Below are 23,994 nucleotides of genomic sequence, written 5' to 3'. Positions count from 1 at the left end.
TCACAAAGAATGCTATTGATTTCACTCTGCTTATAGCTGTCATGAACAACAGGAATCTCCCGTTCATTTGTCAAGGCATTGCAATTGCCCCGAATACTTCTTACTAAATTAAATAGAATGGAATCCTCTATATGCCATTCAAATGGGTATCAAAATATAATACGGATAAGGGTAACCCTATGGAACAATTTACATCGCTCAAAACTGTTAAAAAAGGAATCAATGAGACTGATCAGCATTGGAGTTTCTCTTTATGAAAATGCCACGATGTGCAACTATCAATAAACAATATAACTCAACCAATGTCTTCTATAGAAATAAATTCCTCTTCGTGAGAGCAGCAGCTGCATCCCGCACTCCTGAAAACCATATTCTGTGGGGTGAAGGTTTAGAAGCATCCAAAATTTTGTGCACCGAGCTACTACATCTTTGACGTTTTTCTAAACAGCCAGCTTTGCGCTAAATCGGACAATGAGTCTGCTCCAAAACAAATAGGTTTGCCTACTCCGTAAAGTTGCTTCAGTACTTGTTCTTTCATCCGTGAAGTTGACCATCCTGCTGGCCCTCCGGTGTTATACGTTCTTCCAACAAAATATCCACATTGCTTCACTGTAAATAAATGAAACGACTTTTCCCTTAGCCCAGTCAATCTGAAAATGGTTGAGAGTCCATGCATAGGTGCACCAATTTCCTTTGGTACTGCCCAAAATATTCACCCACTGCGACCACATCTTCATTCTCTGGGTTTAAACCAGGCAAGTTAACCAGTGTATCCTTGACTGTTGACCCTGATTCATCATCTGAGCCTATTAAATTAGTGACGATATCTGCATGAATTTCACGGCAAGCCAGTACGAACATGGCAGCTGTGTCCGGTTGCTGTGCCTCACGCAGGGCTGCCAATGCCTCCTGGATTGCACCAGCTGCAACAAATAAAATAAGCGCCCTGCATCCAACCATCTTAAGCTTTAGAATGCCAATTATGCAATGGGTACCAAGTACTACAAGAACAATTAAGAAAAACTATTACCTCCAAATGTTGTGTTCAGCATGAAGGACATGCTCAGCCGATCTTTGTAACACCCTGCAAAAAGAACAATTTGAAATGAAGGTATCCTAACCACGCAGAGCCTAAGTTGCTAAATATCTTAAAGAATAAATTAAATTGACAGCTTTGCACCAGGAGATCAAATCTTCATTGGCTTAAAATAAACATAGCAAATGCGTATGTTACATAGAATAAAAAGCACAAGGCTAAGCCATCACATAGAGTAAAGCTAATGCTACGAATTTAACTGCTTAAAAAACCTAAGATGTTTATCTGAAGAAATAAATCAGAAACCTGGCATAATCAGATCCCTTTAAATGCGTCGCAGCTAAAGTAGCAGCATCAGTCCAGCATCCAGCATCTTGTAGCTGCATAAATGTTAAAAAACCATCAATCAAGAGACTCACAACAAGGAAGCATAATGCTTAGCGGATCTATGCAATGTTGAGAAATAATATCATTCTCTTCCCAACTCAAGTACCCAGTGCCACAAAAGAGGCCAAATTCTGAGAGTAAACATCCATAACTAAAGGAAGCTTCTATCAACCAGCTCTTATCATTCAACAAGTTGGTTCTCTTTTACATGTAATTTATCTATTCGATTGTGCAACTCATTTGTAGAATACGTAGAACAGAAGAATCCAACATGTTTTCTTTTGAGTTCATTAGCACATACTTTGTTCAAATCTTTCTCCAAGTAAACTGTGTTTAATTTGCATTATAGAGGCTCATCTGCAGTTATTTACAGTAGGATGGCATCCAATTGTCAAATCATATTCCCATATTGACATTATTATAAACTTATTCAAATTGATGGATAAGGAAAACAGAATCAAGGATAAAGTTGATAAACAACTAGTGGTGAGCCACAAGGTTTAATAATAGCATTGCTATCATTGGTGTGCAAACAAGCAAAGCTCTATCTTGCTTAGGCACCACTCGACTGGATATTACTAAGCTCAAACAGAAACTGAGCTCATCTCAAGCTCAAGAACGGCTGTTGGAAGTTGGCTTGTATAAAACTTCCCAAGCTAAAGCTCTTCCTAGGTCACATGAACTTTTAAAAGATATGACAGATTTTTATACTTGATTTGTACTAAAAGATATTGATATTGACACTCAAACTGGTCAACTTCAAAAGGATAAACATGCTCTCCTTGAGCTTGCTTATAAACTGCTTATCAAGCCTTCAAGTGAATATAAATGAGCCAAGTTCACCAATATTGAAACTCTTACCCATTCATTAAATGAGCTTGAATTTGTCGTTTATGTATGTCTATTTAGCCTGATAACCTAACACAAACAAGCTCTAGTCAAGCTCATCCATGAGCCCTTCAACACACTGGTTTATTTACATCCCTAGCCATTACGAGTGTCCAATGTAGAGATAGATAGGTGAATGCATACCAACATGCACAAATCATATGTAAGTAAAGATTAAAATGCAACAAAAAAATCCTGGGGATTCTATTAGACACAAAATAAGAAAAGTAACAAGCATTGGGTTGGATTTCGATGATTATCTTCAAGAAAACTGAAAAACACAGATTTCTTTCAACAAACAGAACCTAACCTGTGAACAAGCTTCTTGATACCTTCCAACAGCACAGAGAAGATGAGTGCCAGATAGTGACCGATCAGTTCTTACCATGTTAGCAGCAACCACCTATGATCACAGAAGTAAAATAGCAGCCAAAAATAGGACAGTTTAAAAGAATACCAAAATAGACATGAAAGATTGTAAAACCTAAAAAATCACATTTCTCTAATCTAGAAACAGAATCAAAGTTAATCCTCACCTTAACTGCCAGCTCAAGAAGAGATTTTGAAACTGCAGAAGAAAGAGCAACTGCACGGAGAGCATTTGGATAGAAGTAAGGGCTCTCTGGTGAAGTTGAAAGCAATAAACTGACAGCACCTTCCAAGTTCCCAACTGAGACAAGCCTGCTCATAAAACACAAAGTACAATTACTAGTGTGGCAGCCACTGAATAACACAGAATTGGCCTAGTGAATGTCACTCTTCAAATGAAGGATTAGTTTATCGTTCAACTGCCCCCTCCTCCCTACCCTTAGGTCCTTGTAATGTCATCATGAATACTAGGACTTGCACACAATCAGATTAAAACATGAGAAAGTTACCACAGTGCATATTGAGTGGAGTTGAACTTCTATACACTTCGATTTAAACAAATTGACCACCTAACTAAATTGAAAAATTACCATAGTGCACTTCTCATCTCTGCTTGGATGCAGGTCCTTGATAATGACATAGCACTGCCAATTCCGAAGTTGCAGTTTAAGAAGCAGATGGTTTTAACTAGTTGGGAAAAGGTAGCAGTTCCTAAAACAAGAAACTTAAGGTCATACCAAGCTAAAACTAGATCAGTAGCTCTTATGTCTAGTAAAGCGTCCCCGTACTGTCTGATATAGATAAGGCTTAAAATCTTCAAACTACAGCACCATAATTATAAATTAGAATTAATGTGTACTATGGGGAGCATTGAAAAAGATTGGACAGCTCACTTTCAGGTTAATTAGGCTGATTTCAGCCTGGTCTAGAATTAAACTAACTCAGTTCTATTTCGGAAGAAATTATGAAGAAAATATAATAACTGCAGAAAAAGACAAGAAGGAGTTAAAGAGAGAATAATAGGAAATCAAGCTAGAAACTCTAGGCAACATTGCATCCACAAAGTTTGTAAACTCCCAGTAGTGTACCGTATATCTAAAAGAATTATGAACATGAAACATCTAATGTATTCATTAGATAAAAAGTATTATTGAAAAAAAAAAGAAACATTAAAATCAGTATCTCAATTATCTTATGAGAAAATAAGACTCCATTTTTTTGGAACTTTTGCTACTTTCTTTGAATATTTGCCTTTTATATTTTTCAGAAGTTGTTAAGATGCAAATGCATATCAGCAAAAACACAGTAATAATAGATTAAAAATGAACAAATAACTAAAATGCAACACAAGTCTATCATAATTATTCCATATAAAAGTAAAATCATGCATTTGGTTATCTACAAAAGTTAAAAGTTTAACGAAAAAATAATATTTGCTTTTGTATCCAAAAACATTTTCTTGCTTTTCTCTTCTGGAAGCAAAAAGAAGTAGCAAAAGTAACAGGTTCTACATAGTCATTAAATAAATTTAGAACATCTTGCATCCACTTCTACAAAGACATTGCAGTAACTTCATTGTTCAACCGTTAACATAGCAATAAAATAACGTAAAGATTGAGCAAAAAAAAAAAATTAAGATGGTGAACTTACTCGTGTACACGGTTCTGAATTGCCTCTTCTCCCTCCAATTTCTCATGCCAAGGGATACGCTCATTAGCACTTTCCCACAAGTCTTCTTGCTCAAAAGCCATTAATCTAAGCTGACCTTGACTCTGCGAATCAGAAAATATGTATTGCTAGCAAAAGTTTTAAAATCACAAGACATAATAGATACACAAGGACAACCTAATGAAACTCTCACCCTTTAAACTATTTAACCATAGGACAGTCAATACCATTAAAGACTTACCAATGCATCCCTCTGCCCATTTTCAGGTGTTGATTTCCCCTTTGATGTAATTCTACTAAGTAGAGACGTGTCATCAAGCTCTGAATTTGATGCTGAAAGAGGTGCTTTCTGTGGAGACTTATTTACTAACTTACTCATCAAGTGGTTAATAGCACGAGGCAACTGCAACCAGAAAAGTGCTTCTGAGACCTCACCAAATGTCGCAGCTGCAAAGGCAAACCTTGCAGCAAAACCCTTACTGACTATGGTAGCATACAATCTAGCCCTTTCATCATCGAGTATGCAGCCTTGAGCAATGCAATAATGGAAAAGGATAAGGAAAACTAATGTCTGAATAGAAGAATTAGGAATTCTAAATAGGTTACAAAAACATACCTTCCTTTCGGTAAGGTTCTAATACTTTTAAGAGCAATTCTGGCACTACAGAATCACCAACAGGTGGTAATTCAATCATGTAACTGCGAAGATCCCCTGAGGATGAAGCAGTTCCTGGAATGAAATGGGGCCTCTTATCTATAGTTGTACCAGAAGTATTAAACCAAGAGGGTTTTACACCCAATTGTAAGATCATCCGCAGTGCCTGTAATAAAAGAAAAGACATGAAAATAGATGGTCAGTCATAAGTAATTCTTTGAATGCCCATTTTACCTTTGAGACAATAAACAGAGAAAATGAAGCTTCATGGTAAGCAGAACAACTCCAGTAGCCCTATTTCAATAGCCATCCCTCAGCCTATTCTGGATTGTGGAGGCAACCCCAATGTGTCAACATTAACAATTCTGTTTATGGCTTCTTTTTTATTTAATATTTAAGGTAAAACTACTCCATCAGTCCTATACTTTTGAAGAAACATGCAATGTAGTCCTCTTTAGTCTAACTTCTAACAGTTTAATCCTCGTACTCAACCATTTCTGCAATGAAGGAAACTACTAATTCAGTTGCTCATTAGCCATTAGGGTGCTGACGTGGTATTTTGTTGATGTGATATCCAAATCATATCTAACAGAACTTGTTAGAAATCAGAGAATTAAGAGTACACTGCACATTTCATCAATGTAAACAGACCCGTGGACCATTTTTACGATTATTTAAAAGGCAACTAGTGTTTTAGTGTTGCACATGTCTCTGCTAATTACAAATGATGTAACATACCATCATCTGTTAACAGAACCTTTGGTGGTTGGCAGCTTATAAAAGTAAAAAATACTAGCAATATCAATTACTAAACCAAAAATAAAATGGCAGAATGATTGTTACCAGGGCATGGGGTGTAGGAAGTAATATGGGACAACATAAAGGCATAGGCCGAAATCTCTCTTTTATATTTCGTGGCAGTGGCCCAGGGCCCACTTTCTTGTCATTTCTGCATGAAAACAAGTGAGGTTACTAAAGTACAAAGTAATCAACTTCATATGAATCATATCTTTACTAGCATAGCATTACTCACATCACCCAAAACTAATCCACCCATCGTTTTATCACTGACCTAATCTATCCGTCTCTTTGATAGTCACTCCAAACCTATAATACTTTCATTCTAATAAAGCAACGAAAAAGTCCCATCTACAGCTCCAACCAAATTTCATCAAAAATATTTGAGTACACTAATTTATAACAAACAATAGGTCCTCTTGGCATCCTGTCATATAGAGACTAACTACAACGAAGAAAAGTTAAGAGAACTGAAAACAGTGTGGCACATACGTGTTAACCTCAACAAGACGGAAGCTACTATCAGCTCCTGCAATGCACAAAACCAGTGGATCATTCTTGTCAGTCCTCAAAGGCAACCAATCCAATTCCAATACAAGGGTTCCAGGAAATTGAGGTTGTAAAAGAGAATTGGCTAATGGGTCTGGCGAATCCTGCGAATAACAAATATTAAACATTAGACTAACATGTAGAAATATCCTTCAAAAGGTGTCCTGCACCCAATAGGCACCACTTAAGTTGACAAAGTCAACTTCTATATTTCACAGAATATGACCGTGCAAGGTCCCAATGAGAAACATGTCTAGCAACAAAAACCCAAAACAAGGCTTCTAACCCTCATAGTGCATAATATTAAATACAAATTTAGAAAGGATGAAAAGCTTACCGAGCAGGCACGCAAAATAAACTTAAACTTTTTTAATTTTTCTTCCAAATTTACAAAAAGCAGAGACCAAAGAAAGTTCACAAATAAAACACATTAATATAGAAAATAAAAGGTGGTAGTCACTTCTCAGTTCTTATGAGAAAACAGAATCCATTTTCGTACAGCTAAGACAACACACCAGCTACCATAAAACACATAATATGTACCAAATGTTAAGTATTGCAAGAAAATTGCAAATGATAGATCAATGGAAGGGAAGAAGAATTGATAATGCATTTTCACACTTACAAGATCAAACACAGAAAATGTATTGTCATAAAATAGTACAGCAATACGCCCTCGACTACGGTCTCCAGCAACAACAGGTGAGAATTTGATTCTTCGGATTCCTTCTCTGTGAGTGTTGAATGAGGAAGAATGGCCACTAGTGACATCCCACCACCTTATGTTACCTGACCTGTCCCCCATGACCTGAGAGATTAATGATGTCAGTGACTACAGAAATCTCCAAAGAAAAAAGATAATAATATAAACTACAAATTGGATGGAATAATTTAAAATAGGATACGTACAACATGAGGCAAGCGGTACGCCATGGCTGTAATCAATCCATCAGATGAAACAAATGAAGAAGAAGGCCATTTTGGTCTGGAGACAAGCAAAGGATCCTTTTTAGTGCACGAAAAAAGGGAGAGATACTGTGATTATATGTTATGAAAAATTTAGAATAGAGCTAAGAGAACACAAGTAAAATGTAATCAGCAATAAATCATAATGTTTTTGGATTAAAACTTAGATATTTTCTGTAGAAAATAAAGAAAAATTAGGAAAACTTAAGCAAAAAGAATCTATAGCACAAGTAGCAAACTGACCGAAACGTAGGGCCTTTCTATTTTTTTCTTGTATACATTCAATAAAAACTTGATTAAAAAAGTAATCATTTTCATTCCGTATGATATTGGATCTTTACTTCCATGTTTGGAAAAATCACAACTGACAAGGTTCCTTGTCAACATGTTTAGGTTCCAAGACAACATCTTTAAGATCCTGACTTGCCACTACAACTGTGGCAACAAGGATGCATGTGTTTGTGCATGTTAGAGTGTGAAATCAATAGCCATGCACGGACAAATTTTGTCCAAGCTCCATTATAGCAGTGGATTGTCGTCCGATAACCAAAATAAGGTCACTTCACAGCTCAAGTCAAGTTAGCCCAAACAAATACCAATGTCCACAATAGCTAACACATTAAAACTGAATAATAGAACTTCAAGCCTGCTAGCAGGGCAAAGCTGTAGTACAGATGGAAAGAAAAACTGCAAAACAAGTGGCTAATATATAACCTAAAATAAAGAACAATATACTTCCTTAAAAGCATGTGGTGCAACCTAATGTCATAACACTGTACTTAGCATGTACGATAAATACTACCTAAAATCTCGGATCCTTCGGCCATGAACCTCAAAGACACCAAGTGCACCATTAAGTAGTGCAAATGCAAAACTCTCAGAAGTGTCATCTTGTGAGCCATCTGAGTTCCCTGCCCCTGCATATAGAAGTTACAGTATAATTAGATAATCATTTGGGCCAGACAGAGGTCTACATAATAAATGATGGCAAGCAAAGAATCCCACTAGAATCTGAGGAAGATGCTGTTGTGGATGAGGCTGCCTCTGCTGGTGCCGCAGCTGTACTATCTTTAAGGGAAGATTGCCTAGAGGGACCATTTTGAACTGGTCGGGGAACTGTTGGAAGAGTCCATTCCAATACCGTGAATGGAAGAGCTAATGATCTAAGCTACATGGAAGTATAAAGCATAATAATTATCTAAATTAAAAATTAGACACTGTCAACCAAGATGAAATTTAGTATAGCTGTCATGTTGATTTATACATGTTTGAAAAAAAAAATCAGAATAAACACAAAATCAATAAAAAAAAAACAAGAACTGAATTTACCTATTGGCAATATATTATTTCAAGGAAAGTTAAATATGAAGATACAAAAACCTTCCACAATAAAAAACTCAAGGAAAAAAATCATAGCTTCCTAGGAAATCATAAGGGAAAAGCAAAAGGAACTAATCCAAGAAATAATTTCAGACAAAATAAAGTCTTATTAAGCAAAAGGAGCTACTAACATGCAGAACAATATTTAAAAAAAAAACACATGCAGAACAATAGGAACCTGTAGCACTGATGAAATGGTCATGGAGCCGTGAAATTTTAAACTTATTATTGAGTTTAATATGCTTCTTTGAGGTTGCAAAAACAAATCCATTTTGTTCTTCAATGACTTCCTATAAGATTCAGACTTCCGAGATTTTAGGAGGCACTAATTCCAATAGTCAATTATGACCTTCGTGTCATGTATCACCTCAATTAACAAGGAATATATTCAAATACAAAGGAAAACAAAATGGGAGGCGCAATTCCAAACAATATCTGAACATTCTACTATTCATTTATAGCACTTGAATTTCACATGAACAGAAAATATATAAATGATGTTCTGCTTTCTCAAAACTAAGACACATGTTATGCAAATGAAACAAATTCCATCTTTTTTCCCTTATGTAAGATCAAACAATGTACTCTGTCCAAAATCCACTAGTTGAGATGCATAAAGCAAGCAAAAAGACATCATCCTTCTTCCTTTAAGGCTAATATATAAACATCCTAAATGACAAATCCTGACAAATATCATCAGGTTTCTCTTTTACATCAGAACATCCTGCATCTCTAAAGCAAAGCCGTGTCTTTAGATGAAGTGCTGGTAAGTGAAAGGACTCAAAAAGCATAGCCTATGGTCCATTTTATGTTGAGATGAGGAAAACGTTCTGAAACTTGAATCACTCTCATTCACAAATTTGGTTACCATCTCCTTCACAGTGACTACATCCTTTAAGGTTTATAAATGATGTCTCAGTTAGGGAAAGGGGCAGAAAACGTAGATCAGAGTTAAAAATAGGAATCTCAATAAATAATAATGTCAAGGCAGTCAAAAAAATAATCCATCAAAGTATTATAGGCATCAGCCATAAAACACTAACATAAACTTAATATTCCACATATTAACAATAATCCTAAAATAAAACCTTAAGGTGATTCTCCCTCAATAAGTCTACAAGAACCATAATAATCCTTCTATCTTCGCTCTTGCTACTTTATTTCTGTGCAACAGCAGCAATACCGGTAATTTGAAAAGCCTAATGAAATACTAAACACGAAAATAGGAGTTGTGAACAAATGACAATATGTTTAACCCTTCACTACAATAAAGTATCAGAAAGCCAGTCATCAAAGTCAAAATATCCTCATACAGAAGGGTATATAGTGAAATGAACAAGCTCGGTTGCCAGCAACAAGCAAATAAAAAGTCAAATTATTAGAAATAATACAAACCAGATCAAGAGAATCTGAAGTATCAATCACACTTACCATAATTGGATTTTTTGTCATTGCCCAAACCTCAACAGGTGCATCACGAAATAAAATCAGAAGATACCTGAAAAGGTTAAAAAATGACAAGATATTACCACATATTCCTGAAAGGGAAGAGCAGGTTACACAAAGAACCGAGCAGTATTTGAAAAACATCAACACCACAAGTCAGCTATATGGGTCTGAAGTCTGAACATATAAAGGATTATGATCATCAAAATTCGACAGCCTAAAAAAAGTCTCAAACCTATTTGAGAAAAGCTGTTACACTTAAATTGCTTCATAAACTGTTAAAAGCAGCTAATTCATTCCCTAAAACTTACAAAATTTTCGTCCTCTCAGTAAATGTTTTCCATTTCTTTTCGTAAGAGCTCATTCCTGATACAATATATTTTTTATCCTACTGAATATTTCCATAAATTAATTTGCTTATCTTTTACAACAAAGTATGCCACTTCCCAAGTTCCGTCCACCTTCTCTAACTATAAATGAAAATTGAATTTTCCCAAAACTAGGATTGTTGCGTATTTCATAACAAAAAGTGCAACTAGCAGGGAGAGATGGTCCACCATCTAATAGACAAGAATGTATATCACATACTTTCCGAGATCCCTTGGCTACCACCAATGCTAAACCACCCACCTGAACCAAGGATGCTAGTCTCTATCTTCAAAGTTTAATGTTATGAAGTGTATGCTAAAGTTTTCTATTCTCGGCCTTCATGACCAAGCCTTTTGTACAACTTCAGTTTCATTTGCCTTGCACATCTTACTGAATTCCCCAACTTTATCATGCATTGCAACACCCAAGTTCTGATCACAGATATGAGAGCAAATTAACAGTTATAGAGTTTCCGACCAAAATATATTTATATCATACCAGTTAATGTTGGCTGCATTAACTATTTCTAAGATAACGGTAAATATTAAATATTAAACAACAATCATAATCAAATTGCAATGCATAATAGAAACATGTAATTTAGGGTTTGGCATCCATGTCATAGCCCCCTTTTATTCGATAATTTATGTTTACACATGTAAGTTAATGTGGCACACTCTTCACCCATCATGCATTTTTTATGATGTGGAGACAAATAAAAATTTGTAATATTGAAGGAGCAATTTGGCATTAAGGAAAAGTATGAGTGTATAAAAAAAGGATGCTGCTAAATTGATGCATTGAGTAATCAATATGAGAACTTAGGGGAAAAAAGAAACCTTCCAGATGAAGAAGCCCTTAAAGCTCTTATTGGTGCACGTTCTGGCTTTTGTAAGGCCCGAAAAGTTCTATTAAGCCCACTTCTAAGACAAGTCACAACAAGCCTGTTAATGTAGCCTCCAGTTTTCTCACTTACCTGAGTTCATACAAGTAATATTAAGTAATCAATTATCACCAGAAAGCAACAATGTTGAACAGAAGAAAAGGAAGGCCTAGGGAGTAAGGAAGAAATGAAGCTAACTATGATGCCTTAGACATATATGATTCTTCAAAGCTTGATATTTTACCTGTGTGTAAGAAAACGAAACCAGTCTTGAATTACCCAGCCATCGTAAACCCCTCACTGTACTATTATGAACTGAAAAACTTGCTGCAACAGCATTGGCAGAGACATCAATGACATCAATTGTCCCGCTTTGAGTCCCCAAAGCAACCAGTGGAACAGCTACTGCAGGATTGTTTCCCCCACCTTTGCATAATATAATCTGATTAATCAACTTGTAAAAGTTTACACTGACGGAGTTCAGAAGTTTAACAGAAATGGAAATTCAGGAGAAAGAGTGAGGAGGTGGAACTAACGAGCCAAAGTAGCTGTTAAAGAAGGGGATGGCACTGCCAACATGGTCACTGTCGAAGAAAGAAGCTGAAGCTGTCCAACTAAGCTAATCTGCACTAGCGATTTGGCATATAAGTATCATGAATAACCCAAAGAATTTGTAGGGAGGCTAAATGATAAGGAAGTTGTTTACCAATAATAATTGTTTTTCATTTCATTCTTAATAACAAGGAGAAAATCATAAGGTTATATCAGAGCACCTAACACATCCTTGATAAAGAAGAGAAACTCAATGAATATTATACTACTATAACATAATGCAGTTATGTCAGCAAAGTTTCACCAGACAAAGAAATCCATGATTTACAGTTCAGACCATGTTAAAATTTGGTAAGCAATAAACTTGCCGGTCAAACACCACTTCTTCCATTTCCCATGGATTTCAGTACATGGCTTCCATCCAGTTCAAACACGTTTCACATTTACAATGCAATAGTCATTGTGATCTCGTGTCATCATTTCCCAGCTTCACTTTTCAACATGCATAAAAAGTAGGCATGTCATTTTCCTCTCAGCTTGACAGATCAGTATAGAGCAAGATGCAGCAGCAAGTGGCTAAGCAGTTAGATATAGAATAAATTAAATGCTAAACTAGATAACTCTCAGCACCACAGCAGCAAGCACCTAAGGCTGGCCATACGCTGGGTTGAGCCAGAAGAGCACCATGATTTAACTTTAAGTTCTTGCCCAATACTAGTCCAATGCCACATCTGACCAAAATTGTGAACTGCCTGGCCAATTAATTTATGTTACGACTATTTCATTTCATCACACTTGATGTCAATTCCACCTGACTCATGAATCTATATCTCCTGAGGATTAAGCAGACAAACAATATAAGCTAATAACTCTGAGGCCCAGCAAGAGTCAGCCAAGCCTATACATGTCAAGTTCATGCCTGAACTTCCATTGTGCCAGGCCCATCCATGCAGCTATGCATCTCCTTTTGGCATTGAGCAGGCCACTTGATTCCTTACCACCCCAACTACACCAGAAACAGGGCCCAAGAAGGGTTGATATTTTTAATAAAATCCTTCAGCTAAAAATGCCTTTTAGCTTGACAGCTTCCCTAATCTTCCATTTATCAATTGTTAGCTATTTGTAAATCGTAAATTGCATCATCTAATGGAAGAGATTTTGGGTATCAGAAAGGTAAGAAGAAAACTATTTTGGAAAGCATTAACTCTTCCTTAACCAGCAGTTTTATAACCAAGCAACAGACTTTCCTAGTTGGTTTTCCTTTAATTTGGGGCAGCACAAATTATGGTTAAAAAGGGACTTAGTCTACAGACACATGTATGGTAGGACAAGGAAAATAGACAATGTGCATAACTTGTATGTGTGCGTGTGTGGAGAGACAGAAAAAGCATTAGTGCATGTTCAAAAATTTGGGGGCAGGGCAAAGACGCAAATTAAGAGGAAAAAAGAAGTAAAATTTTCAAAGTTCCCCTTTTTTCAATTGATTAAACTACAGTCTTCAGCAAGAACTGCGAGAAGTTCAACAGGAAAAAAAAACTTACTACAACATGCCTATTAGAAAGTGAGACATTTATTTGCAAACCTTAAATGTCACATCTGCCAGGCCAAAAGTAGAGTTTGACAGCTGAATTCTGCTACCATTTATGTTGTGCAGCTGCTTGCTGCCTTCTGCCGTGAGTCCACTGTAAGAAGAAACTGTGATGTTTGTATTAGTTGACTCTTCAGAGACATCAGCAATCTTTCCAGAATTTATAAGATCCTTCTGCATATCTCCAGTCCCTTCAGCAGTCAAGATCCAGCTCCACAGTTTGCCATCATCAGAAATGGACATCAAACGTGTCTTAGAAACAAGAAGAGTATCATCACAAAAATCAAAAGGATTATCAAAATCCTCATCAGATGCACCATTTGATAAACCAGAATAAAGCTTGCTTATATTTTGTAGCGTTGACTCTGATTGGCTGATAAGGACTGCAAGTACTGACGGTGAAGGGACAGATGAGCCAATTGATGGCATCAACTCTTCCATTGTGCACATTATATGTATCTGTTCTCCTCTGTGATAATATCCAAACGAGTAAATTACCTTGGGGGCAGAAAGTTTTGTAATTTTTTAAGTATCATTAACAACTAACTTCAGGAAACAAAAAAATTTATAGATGATAAGTGATCAAATGTGAAAAAATATCTTAAGCTTCCACTTACTGTGATATCAAAGTATATCAGCACGAAAAAGAATTCAACAACTTTAATTGGTTGCTAATATGATTCTAGCTCAACCAGATATCAACTAATAAATAGCTATAAATATTTAAAATCAAAGTCTAAACTGTAAAATGAGAGTACTAACAATCTTTTATTCTTTAATTTGTTCCATAGAAAAAAGAATTCCCTTCAATGCAAATTCATATTATTGCACCAACGCATATACTGTTGAAATGTTGATAAAAACCATATCATAGTCCACCGTATGATATAGATTTAAAATAATATTCATAGACTAAAATGATCTTTATGTGAAGGAAGCCAGGAACCCCTAATTTTATCTAAATTAAAATGATATTTCAGGGTTTCCAACTATTTCACATTGACTTATCTTTATCTCATCAAAACCTACTCTACCCCTTTTTCCTAATTTAGTTACACCATTTCTGATTCCTGAAATAACCCATAGTACTGTGCATTATAGTAGCTATTTCATCGCGTCAAGTTTAAATTTCAAGGAGGCCAGCTATTGCAGGAATAAGATGGGAACATAAACTTCCTTACTCTTTCCTTCGCCATATGCTGAGCTTCCCATCAAGGTGAGCGCAATAAACCAACTCCTGATTCGGATCAGGCAACACATCAAGAAACTTGGCACACCCACGCGGCAATGCGGCAGAGAAAAGCGTCGTTTCGTACTTCAAATCGAAAACCACCAACTCCCTCGGAAACGTCACGTAAATGACGTTTTTCCAAAGCGGCGAAAACGCCAAACGCACCGCATAAAGCTGGAAAACAGCAGAAGCAGGAGAAGAAGAGGAACTTCCTCCAGCAGCAGCATCCTTTTCTAGCTTAAGTAACTCGGTACAATCGGTTCGAATCTGAAGTTCCTTGAGGGCAATACTGTCTTCTGTTTCTCCCGAGACTTTGATCGAAAGAAGGAATCCTTTGAGTCCGATGATGCATAAATGGCGTGAATCAAAAGGATCGCGGCGGATACAGGAGAGATATTCCGGTGAAGCGTCGTATTTGAAGATGCAACGAGAAGAGGAAGTGTTGTAAAGGGAAAGGTAGGAAGGGCCAGAAAGGGAAGCAAGGAGGAAAGAATCAGCCCGGGCCTGGGCCCAACAAAGGTCCTGGATACCGGATTTTGAAGAAGGATCGGGAGGATCAATGGAAAGGATGAGAGAACGGAGACGGAAGTCAAGGAGAGAGATGCGGCCATGGCGGTCGGCGGCGGCCAGGATGAGGTGAGAAGAGGAAGGTTCAGTGGAGAGAAGGTCCCGGCGGAGAGGGAGTGGGGTCCACCTTACGGAAGTAACGAAGGGAGAAAGAGAAGTGGAGGAATTGGAGGAAGAAGAACCGGAGAGAGTGGCGGAAGGAGGAGGGAGAGGGATGGTTGTTACGAGCTGGAGAGAGCGGGAATCGATTACGCAAACGGAGGAGCCGCAGGCGAAGGCGAGGAGGCCAGAGGGGCTTAGGTCGGCGGATCCGAAGTTGTTGCGGCTCGGTGGGCCTGGGAGCATACAGTCCCATGACTCACTGGGCAACGGTCGAGGGATCGGGATCGGGATCGACATTTTCTGAAATGGAAAGTGAAATTTGAAAATTCGGTTTTTATTTTTGGGTCGGGTTTGACGGTGAATTTCACTCCCTAATTCGAGGGCGAAGGGAAAAGGAGAGGAGGCAAAAGGTACATTGAACTTGTTTCAAGGAGAAATGCTGATTTCCTCTCGTTTTGGTACGGAGAGAAAGTAGGAACCGTTAAAGCTTGCCTGAGACTACACACTTTGGAAGCTCGTTCCACAACAATGGTCTCTCTGTTCTCCCCTTTTTTGGAGGTTCATGGAAAAATGGTGGCTCTTTTCTTTTTTTCAACCAAATGAGCATTGTGCAGGACGTCAACGTGGGTAGCATTTTCATTACTATTTTTTATAAAACACTATGGCGAAAATCTTACTAATTTTGTTGAAGACATAATCCACACTCCATTACTCTTGTCATGCTTAAAATATAAGCTTTGATGTCGATGGAACTTGCTTTCACAACCATGATGTTGGACTGCGATTGGGTCATTATACATTCTGAAAATTGTGATAGTAACTTATTTTACTATAACGAATACTCGTTGTAATTTTTTATCTATGTAAAATAAAAATGAATAATAATAAACATTTTATTCTCCTGGTAGTTTGCTCAAGGCAAAAAAAAAAGGATGATTTAGGCCACTTTCACAATAATCTTTTTCCATATTAAATGTTATTTTTAATTGTTAATATAATGCATTTTAATTTTAATATAATGAAAAGAAGAAACTATCTAAGAAAGATGCAAGAATGCTAGGTGGAAAATTTTAAAAAAGAAAAAAAAAGGTGTGGAAAACATCCTTGGGCAATGTCTATCTAAAAAAATTAAAAATGAGTTAAAATTGGACAGAACTAATAATTTAATTGAATCGAATGTAATTTGAGTAAAATGGTTCAATTAATTTATTTTGTCGGTTTTTGATTTTAAAATTTTTTAACCAAATCGATCAAAAATCAAATTAATATTATAAATATATTAAATTTTTATAAAAATATATATTTTCTTATTACTAAGTTGATGATGTGCAATGGTTGATTATCATGTGTTAGATAGTCTTATTTTGTAGATATTAATTTTATTATCTTTGTTATATTGAATCTTGAATGTTAAAATTTAAAAGTTAAAACTTTTGAATGTTAATTTGATCATTTATGTATGAGGACATAATTATGTAAATGAAATGACAATTGGTTTTTTTTTTATATATTTAGATTATTTTGTGTATTCTATGATTATGAATGAAATTTATATATTTTAGTGTTGTAATTTACAAGAGATAAAAGTGATAAAACTTTAGTTCTTGCAATCCAAAATTAAATTTATCGAATCAATTTGATGTTCAATGGGTTTGATCTTCTTTTAAATTTGAATAATTTTTTAAAAATATTTAATCTATTTAAATTTTAATTATGACAAATCGAGCCAATCAATTAATCACCCCTAAGAAAAACTAATGGCCCAATTAATTAAACTGCACTGGCTACACAGATGTAACTGCAATTGAGTAGGCCGTTTGAAGAAAAGGTTGTGAGTTGCGACAGAGTTGTGAGGTTGGTTTAACGGCAAATCCAAGGCACTGAGCGTAGCTGACCAGATGGTGGAGCAATAAAAGAGCTGTGCGCAATAATGTTGTCTTTTTGTTTTAATTAAAGATGTCAGGTATCTGTTAATTTAAAATATTCAAACTTAAACTCTATAAAAAATAAATTATTCAAACCTCATTAATTACTTGAATATTTTTTAAAATTATTATTATAATCATAATTTTAATACATTCTCATTATTTTATAATTACCTTAATCAGTTTAAAATTTTAATTATATAAAAAAATTATTAAAATACTATTTATAAGTATCAAATTACCCGAATCTGAATCCGTATTCATATACAATAATATTTCTCTTACATATTTCATATAATTTACTAATAATTAAATTAATTAAAACACACAAATAATCAAATTTAAATTTTAATAATCAAAAACAAATATCTTAAACATTAATTAATTAAATTTATTTGTTATAATTTTTGTAATGTTAATGCAAAATAAAAAGTAAATATATTCATATTTAAAGTGTATATATACTAAAAATATTTTAATATATATAATAGTAATTATATTTTTTATAAATGAACATAATATATAATATAAAATATATTTAAAAAATATTATTAATGGTTAATTTTTCATTATAAAATTTGGACAAACAACCAAAAAAAATTAACCACATAAACTAAAATAAGTAATCGATTAAAACTGAAAACGAATTCAATTGATTTTGATGAATTTATTCGCTTAAAACCGATTAATATTAGTCCGTAATTATCAGCTTCAACGAAAACTTTGGAAGGAAAAGCCCAATTTACATCTCCAACTAAATAAGGCCTTAATAGGCCCAGTTTTTGGGATCAGGCTTTCACTGGGCTAATTTTTGATTCAGTCTTTAACGGGCTTAAGCAGTGTCACCCGACAGCCCAATTAAGTTCTTTTGAGAGGGTCGAGCTCTAACGTTCTTACTTTCATGGAGCTTCAGCGGAAGCCCAAGCAAACTTTCCAACTATATAAGACTCAGGCCTCGCAAGTGGCGAGTCTCTTTAGCCTTAGGGTTGGTTCGCAGAGCCTGATTCGGAGCTCATGGCTTGCACAATAGATTTCCGCCGCCTAGATGAAGGCTTCGGCGGCAAAACTTACAAACGAAAGCGCCAAGAATCGCAAATTACCGCCAGCAGCAACGATGATGCTGCCGCCGCCGTGGCTACGTCCATGGACGTCGACGATTCTTGTCGCCGACCCGCGAAGCGCTCTGCGTTGCCTTCCTCCGATGACCCCGACAAACCCACCTTCGGTCGACCCACCTACGACGGCGTGATTGCGGGAAAGGTGTCGGGTCGGAACTGGAAGCAGACACGAAAGCAGCGTGCTTCCGCGAAGCACGTGAGTGTAAAGCGGACGACTTTCGAGGAAAGAGATAGGCAGAAGGAGATAAAGAGAGCTTACAAGGAGAGGATGAATGAGTTGAAGGAAGAGATTAGGCAAAACAAGATTGAGAAGAGAAAGAAGAGAGAGGAGAGGGAGAAGAAGAAGAAAGAGAACATTTTGAGGTCTGGGACTAAGTTTCAGAAGATTACCAATCCCAATANGGATATCCATTACCATTCATAGTTTTAATTGGTAAATATTGCAACATATTTAAGAAATATTTTAATACTTTAGAATTATACTTAGTATCTGTTTTTGGTCTCAATTTTTTCAACTTATTTATATCTTTAAAACAAAAGTTGAGTTAATTATTTTTAAAAAAATATATTTTAAAGCATAAAATTAAAAAAAAGAAAAAACTCCAAAAGTAGTTTTTTTTAAAAAAAAAATACACTAGTTTTTCAAGAGAATTTTTTTTTTGTTTCAAAAATATCTTCATCTATTAAAAATATTTTTAAAATTATTTGTAGAACTCTTTTTTTATGATTTATTATTAATTATAAACTTTACGTTATATTTTTATATTTCTAAATTTTTTTTAAATAGATAAAAAATAAAGTTAACTTTTTAATTGTGAAAAATAAATTCTTAATTAATAGAAAGTTAGTAATTTTAACCAAAATTAAAACTTATATCAATTGTTTTGCTAAATAACTTATCTATAAAAAAGAACTTATAAAAATAAATTTATCAAATAATTTTAATTTAATTTTCAAAATTATTTTTATTAATAAAAACTTTATAATAATATTTAAATTAAAAAAATCAAACCAAACAAGCTTTTAATCTCCCCTTTCTCATTTTAACTGCTATAAGGTCAAGCTACTATCACTATAAAAAGAAAGACTAAACGCTCAGTTTTCTTCGGCTTGGAGTTTTCTCATTTTTATCATTCATTATATCAAATCTTTAGGCTTTAAAGCGTACGGTCTACCTAATACAAAAGTGAAATATAAAGTCCCTGTAATTTTTCTTAGTAATTAGTGTTGCCAAAAGTACACAGTTAATAAACTTTGATGGAATTAGAGTTTATTAGGTCCTAGAGAAGATTTAAGGCTAAGCGGCTAGGATACAAAGATGCTTCTATCCGCGACGTAAAATTTATATTTTGCGTCGTTAATGCTTGCGCCACTAATTGCTAAATTTCTTGCAGTGATATAGCGTTTAGTTATGAACCAGGGACCAAGCTCGTTGGCAGCAGGGGATGATCCCCACAAGCTTTAACAAACCGCCGGCGGCTGCGGCGATCCGGCAAGTGGGGAACCTATCCAGCTCCTTTAGGCCGCAATCACTTGAGAGCGTAGCCAGACGGAAAGCAAAAACGTTTCCAGTTAAAGAGTGATAATAACAGAAACAAATACAAGTAACCATCAAAATTAACTTGGTAAGAGATTGTCCAATCAAAGAGTTTTTGGATTGAATGCTTGATGATCAAACATCATTCTTGTTAAGCGGGCAAGAGGGTCCCTTTTGAGCTTGAGATACCCCCATTTATGGTTTCAATTCTCATCCTTATGTGGCTGCCATCAAACATTGACAGACTCTACCATGACTTTAATGAGTGAATTGCCCTGTCCCAACGCCCATCCATGATAACTGCCATGCACCCAAAGGTAAGCTTAAAGCCACAAATAAAAACATAACATTACTAGTTTATTTATTTATTCTCTGATCTAGATATTTATGGATCATTCAACTGTTGCACCATCTACAGGTCTACGGCACGTCACAGACAAAGAAAGACCACCACAATCAACTTAAATCAAATACTAAATTAGGGAGAAAGGCCATAAAGCTCCAAGCCACAAACGTCGACCTACTTCTACCTGCTTTCCCCTACCAATTTCTCTCTCTTTTTCCTATATCTGCTTTGTTATATAGCAAGATATATCTCTTTTTTTCAGGGATAACCATGGCAAGAGCCGTGCTCGTGGATGACAGGTTCTGTTTTGAAGAGGAAACCCACCTAACAGTCCACAAAACCTCTGTGTTTTTTCCAGGAGATGGCTTTGTTGTATACAACCCTAAAGGAGAATTGATCTTCAGGTTCGATTCTTACTATGGCCCTGATTCACAAGCCAAAGATGAGCTAGTTCTCATGGACGCAATCGGCAAGTGCCTCGAAAGGTCAGTTTGTCTGTCTGTCTGTTGGAAACTGCTTCAATGACATGAAATATTAGGTATCCCTTCAATCATGCAACTGTGTTAATAAAGTAAAAAACTGTTGCTTGCCATGTCAAAACCAATAACTTCACAATCACAAAGCATTTCTCAATTTGTAGGTTCATGTAGAGAAAACAGGAATAATTCATAGCTTCACAATTAGTTTTCCATGTCAAACCTAGACGAGTTTGATTCTTTTCCGATCAATAAAGAGTTCGGTATATATAATACTTTTTTAGGACAAAATTATTGGTAGAAATTTTTTAACCCTGGTATGTTCCTGTTTTGTTATATCATCTGATGTGTTAAAAAAAAAAGAATTAGCAGGAAAATGTCAAAATTATTTAATCTTATAAGATTATGGTTCAAGTTTCATACATATTTATTGCAGAAAATTGAGTATGCTATATTGAACTACTTTATCCAAAAAAGAAAAAAATGGAATGCCCTCTATGCTTTGTTAAAACTATAAAGGCAGAATTATCAAAAAAAGTTTCATACGTATAGGAATTTTATATACTATGTTTTTGTCTTCTTTAAATGTTTTAAAAAGATTAGAGGTAGAATTATTAATTCCAATTGCCCCTCATTTTTCTTCTACTAAAAATTAAGCATTGACTTTTGTTAAACCAATTTGAAGAAAATTTGAAGAGTAAGGAATAGCTTAGCGCCCGTTTAAAGAGTTAATGTTTGGTAAATCAGAAGCCAAGTCTCCATCAAAGGTGGGAAGGCTTATTAGGCGAGAAAATGGAAAACGAAAACCCAATTTTTTGCGTTCGTCGATCATCCATCATCGGACAGTCGAGCGTGGTGGTGGGAGTATACGGTGATCCAGGCGAGGAGTACCAGATAGAGGGTTCTTTTCCCCAGCGTTGCTGTACAATCAACAGCACTTGTTTGGAAAGATCATCGAGGAACCGATGGCTGAGATCAAAAGAAAAGTGGACCCTAAAACTGATTTATTGTTGGGCAAAGATGTGTTTCTGCTTTGCCTTCGGCCACGGTTTGACAGTGCATTTGCAATGGGATTGGTGCTAATTCTTGATCAAGTGTTTGATGACACTGATGATGATGATGATGAAAAGATGGATCTGGTTGCAGAGGATTCTTCCCCTTGACTAAAGTTTTTTTTAATAGTTTTTAATTTTAGTGAATTCATTTTCTCATTGACTGTTTTTGTTTTTTTATGTTTTGTTTTGTGCCACTTTTTTTCTTTTTTTATTTGAAGATTGACGCCTTCACATTGTTTTTGTTTTATGCCACTTTTGAGTGTACATAGAAGAAGGAAATTGAATGCGTTTTAGTGATTTGTCCCGGTTGGTACAATCACCATATTTTGTTTCCTGTACTGTTCTGTTTCGAGGCGAAGGGACGTTTTATTTTTATGTACACTCAATTAGATATTGCATGTGACATTTTTGTTAGCAAAATTCTCATATCCACCTCTCTAAAAATCTGGATAATATCTATATTTATTATTTTATTTTAAATAATTAATCAAATTTATCATCCATTTTTTAACTGCTAATTTTTTTTTACCGTTAATATAATATTTTACAAAATATTTGATCAAGAATTATAAGAATAAAGGCTTAGACTCTCACTCAAATGGGGCTGGCCCCTAACCCAGCTACGAAACAAGGAACATAACAGCAAGCAATAAAGTTAGTGAAGAAGTTTCCAAAAGGGATGGAAGGAAGGCAACAAATCAAGGGGTAAAAGAAAAGTGAAAAGAAGGGAAAAAAGAGACAGAAGTATGAATAAAAATAGAAAGAGAGACGCGAGGATGCAGACATAGGACTAGACTCATCTGTCATTAAATTATAACTGACCATCCATCAAATTTTACATTGCTTTAAACAAAAGTTGAATTGCATTGACCTTTCTAGTATAGTAACATGGGTCGTTAAAACAAAAGTAAAGTAGGGGAGTAGGGGGCGGGGGGGGAATTTACCCAAGTCATGAGGACTTTGATAGCTCTGATTTGGCAAGAGAATCTTCCATTCCCTAACATTAAGGTAGTTGATTTGACGCTGATGTGAGTGAACACTGCTTTCCTTCGGTACAACAATCTTTGGCTTCCCATGATTTTGCATACAGAAAGCAATTTTGTTCAGTATACACAGAGGGAACAAAGCAAAAACTTAGAGAAATCCATTTCGGTTTCAAAATTTATTACAACGATACGGACCCAACTTTGGGGTTTCTAGTCCCTACTCGCAGATGAATTTTAATTCTTGTCCTTCCTTCCCATTTCACACCTAATGTGTTCTCCCCTGTTTTCGGTATCAAGTACTAACTAATAAGGAAAAGAGAAAGGGGAAAAAGAATGTACTGCATTTTAACTGTTAGGTACTCCACGGTGGAGGAAAGAATAAAAAAAAAGAAAACTTTATTTTAAATGTCAGAACAAATTTCTTTTGTACTAATAAAAGTTTAACCTAAGACCATAGGATTGCCTACTTTTCCCTTTTTTTATCCATCAAATAATTAAATTTAGAGCATGTTTAACTCGACTTCAACGTGTTTTTTTTTTTTGCTCAGTGACTTGAACGTGTTTTTGAAGTACAAATTTTTAGAAATTTTTTTGTTAAATTAAATTAGTTCAAATAATTGAAAGTTACTTTGGGAGAAATTTAAATAAATTTTTATTTTTATTATATTTAATTAAATTTATATATTTTTATTTTAAATCAAATAGATGTTTATGATTAATATCATAATAGTTGATTAACTTACATTAATCAAAATACTATTTATCATTTTTATGTTCATGTAAAATTATTATCAAGTGTAAAAGTATCACGCATTCATGTTATTTGTTTATTATGTTTTATTTAATAGCTTAAGAATTTTTTAAAATATTTATATTTTATTTTATATATTTATAAATTTCATTAAACGTCTTTATCAATCTTTTAGTACTATAATAATAACAATAATATTTTTTTTCCAGAACGTACTATTAAAATTGCAGCTTTTAGCTTCTAAAAGCTCATTTTCAACTTTTTACATAAACCAAACCTGTTTTTTTGTTTTTGTCAAAAACCCCATCTGGCCCAGCTTAATTGTATATTGGAAGAGAGAGTACACAAACAAACAATTTATTTCTA

General features: G+C 35.1%; 2 protein-coding genes and 1 pseudogene across 2 annotated transcripts; 2 read left to right on the top strand and 1 right to left on the bottom strand.

Annotated features, from left to right (window-relative positions):
* LOC18588791 (WD repeat-containing protein 11) lies at positions 109-16,234 on the bottom strand. Its single transcript, XM_007013433.2, has 20 exons — positions 14,716-16,234; positions 13,529-14,003; positions 11,931-12,018; positions 11,639-11,820; positions 11,351-11,487; positions 10,128-10,194; positions 8,322-8,484; positions 8,119-8,233; positions 7,260-7,335; positions 6,976-7,158; positions 6,294-6,454; positions 5,847-5,952; positions 4,965-5,169; positions 4,590-4,876; positions 4,331-4,452; positions 2,848-2,992; positions 2,622-2,714; positions 1,343-1,416; positions 1,031-1,084; positions 109-946 (listed from the first exon to the last, which is right to left on the bottom strand). The coding sequence occupies exons 1-20, from the start codon at positions 15,729-15,731 to the stop codon at positions 646-648; spliced, it is 4,050 nt and encodes a 1,349-aa protein (XP_007013495.2). The 5' UTR covers positions 15,732-16,234; the 3' UTR covers positions 109-645.
* Positions 18,318-18,901, top strand: LOC108663215 (MAP7 domain-containing protein 2-like). The gene has a single exon (XM_018126791.1). The coding sequence runs from the start codon at positions 18,374-18,376 to the stop codon at positions 18,899-18,901; it is 528 nt and encodes a 175-aa protein (XP_017982280.1). The 5' UTR covers positions 18,318-18,373.
* On the top strand, positions 20,228-22,270 carry LOC18588790 (annotated as a pseudogene).

Source organism: Theobroma cacao, chromosome 9, assembly GCF_000208745.1.
Source record: "Theobroma cacao cultivar B97-61/B2 chromosome 9, Criollo_cocoa_genome_V2, whole genome shotgun sequence".
Classification (NCBI taxonomy): domain Eukaryota; kingdom Viridiplantae; phylum Streptophyta; class Magnoliopsida; order Malvales; family Malvaceae; genus Theobroma; species Theobroma cacao.
The sequence above is the reverse complement of the archived record's forward strand: the minus strand, read 5'-3'. Positions and strand labels throughout refer to the sequence as shown.